Source organism: Achroia grisella, unplaced genomic scaffold, assembly GCF_030625045.1.
Source record: "Achroia grisella isolate CSIRO2021 unplaced genomic scaffold, CSIRO_AGI_Agris_v1 utg2040, whole genome shotgun sequence".
Taxonomy (NCBI): domain Eukaryota; kingdom Metazoa; phylum Arthropoda; class Insecta; order Lepidoptera; family Pyralidae; genus Achroia; species Achroia grisella.
In genome coordinates, this window is record NW_026712704.1 from 96,647 (window position 1) to 98,487 (window position 1,841).

At 36.3% G+C, this 1,841-nt stretch overlaps 1 protein-coding gene across 1 annotated transcript; it reads right to left on the reverse strand.

Moving 5' to 3' along the window:
* Nucleotides 1-449: 449 nt before the first annotated feature.
* On the reverse strand, nt 450-1,254 carry LOC131842109 (uncharacterized). The gene has a single exon (XM_059190628.1). The coding sequence runs from the start codon at nt 1,194-1,196 to the stop codon at nt 450-452; it is 747 nt and encodes a 248-aa protein (XP_059046611.1). The 5' UTR covers nt 1,197-1,254.
* Nucleotides 1,255-1,841: the final 587 nt, after the last annotated feature.

Genomic DNA, 1,841 nt, shown 5'->3' on the forward strand with positions numbered 1-1,841 from the left:
TCTAACAAATTGTATACACATAATTAATACGATGTCACATTTGAAGTATCCAGTGCCGTAATAATAAAAAAAGAAAAATATATAAAGATGACATTGTATACTCTCTCTGGCAAGTTTGTCTAATCTGTGGAGTTAATTAGACATTAAACGTCACACGTCAAATATATTAATAGACAACCAAAAAGCAAAATAAAAGTAAATAAAATGTAAAAACATAAGCCGGTAAAATGTAAAAATAACAAAGTTTACAGTGAGTTGCATTATAAAATAATAGTGGGTTGGAACGAGAATACTTAAAAATATAGACATTTTAAGGGTACCTACTAATGACGAGATACACATTTAAACATTACACTGAACTAAATAACCTTAAGTTTAATACATGCATACTTATAATAACTGCAGAAGGACATAACACTATAATAATAACACAGTGGTAGCGAATTAGTCTATTTCTTTGCCATGCGTTTAGGTCGAGAAGTAGTTGCAGCAGATGCCTTGGGGATAGTTGAGACACTACTTGCTTTGGATGCATCGCCGGTAACAGACGGCGAGGAGTTAATAAGTTTATTAACCTCGGCAGATGTGCTAACTCTGTGCTTCGTGCCATCTACTCCCACAACCACCACAAAGCCATCCCGGGTCCAGCACTTTTTAATCCCAAAATGACGCCGTGCAACCATGAACGCATCGTGCCTTACTTTTGTGAGAAACTCAGATATAGTGATGCCACTGTTTCTGAGTGCAGTTTTGGCGAACCAGATTTTGTTCCTCAATGTTTGATCATGAAGCTTAACAAGAATAGGTCGTGGCTTGTCAGTAACAATTTGGTGGCCCACCCGATGGCTTCTGCTGATATCGTTCGCTGAGAAGTTGGAGATTTTTAGTTTTTCGGTTACAACACTCACCACATCTTGAATGGAATTACCACCGCTATGCTCCTGAACTCCATGCAACAAGAGTATTTTACGGCGGCTCCGCATTTCAAAGTGGTCCATTTGCTTAGCCACCAATTCCACCTGCTGCTGTAAGTTGCCCAAGGTTCCAGTGATGAAGGATTGAAATGCTGCAAATTCGGCAGCTAGTGAAGCAACAGTAACTGGCGTGTCAACCTTCTTCAGATCATCACGGAAGCTAGCCATCTTAGTGTTGAAAACCTCTGTCATCTTGTGTAGTGAATCTTGTAAGTTGTCCATTGTTGTGAAAGTGTTATAGAAAGGAGATATTATAACTGGCACAGGTAGATATTATTTATACCTCAAAGTTTTGCATAAATTAGTTAATTAATATCAATATTAAATAATTCAAATGAATAAATAAACAGGAGAATGTTTTATTATGTGTTGAGCATATGACTACCCACACCCAAAAAGACATGTTAGACATAGACACCTATATAAACAACATATACATTGTAAATTAATGGATAAAAAAAAAGTAATTCAATTGAGTTTCTTGCCAGTTCTTCTCAATTGGATCTATATACCGAACTGGAGGGTAGGAAAAAAAAATATAATGTAAAAACTTGACGTTCATAAGCGGCTAAAATGTCCTACATGAATAAATATTTTTTGAATTTGAATTTAAAATTTCGCTACACGTAAATCTTGAGCTACAATCTACATGTTCCATCTAGAAAACTGGGCCTCTTGGTATATTACTACAAGATGCCTTTAAGGGATGAATGCACCATGAGCCATAGAGCACGTATAGAGGCCGTGGATAGAACAATAAAAGATCTTAGAAACAATCGGTTCATTAGTTTTGGCGTGAAAGCGAGACAGACAGTCAGAAAGAGCTACTTTCGCATTTATAATATTAAGTAAGGAAAATAAGGATTT

Excerpts from the sequence above, each read along its gene's own strand:
- LOC131842109 (XM_059190628.1), bottom strand. The coding sequence starts at position 1,196 with ATGGACAACTTACAAGATTCACTACACAAGATGACAGAGGTTTTCAAC.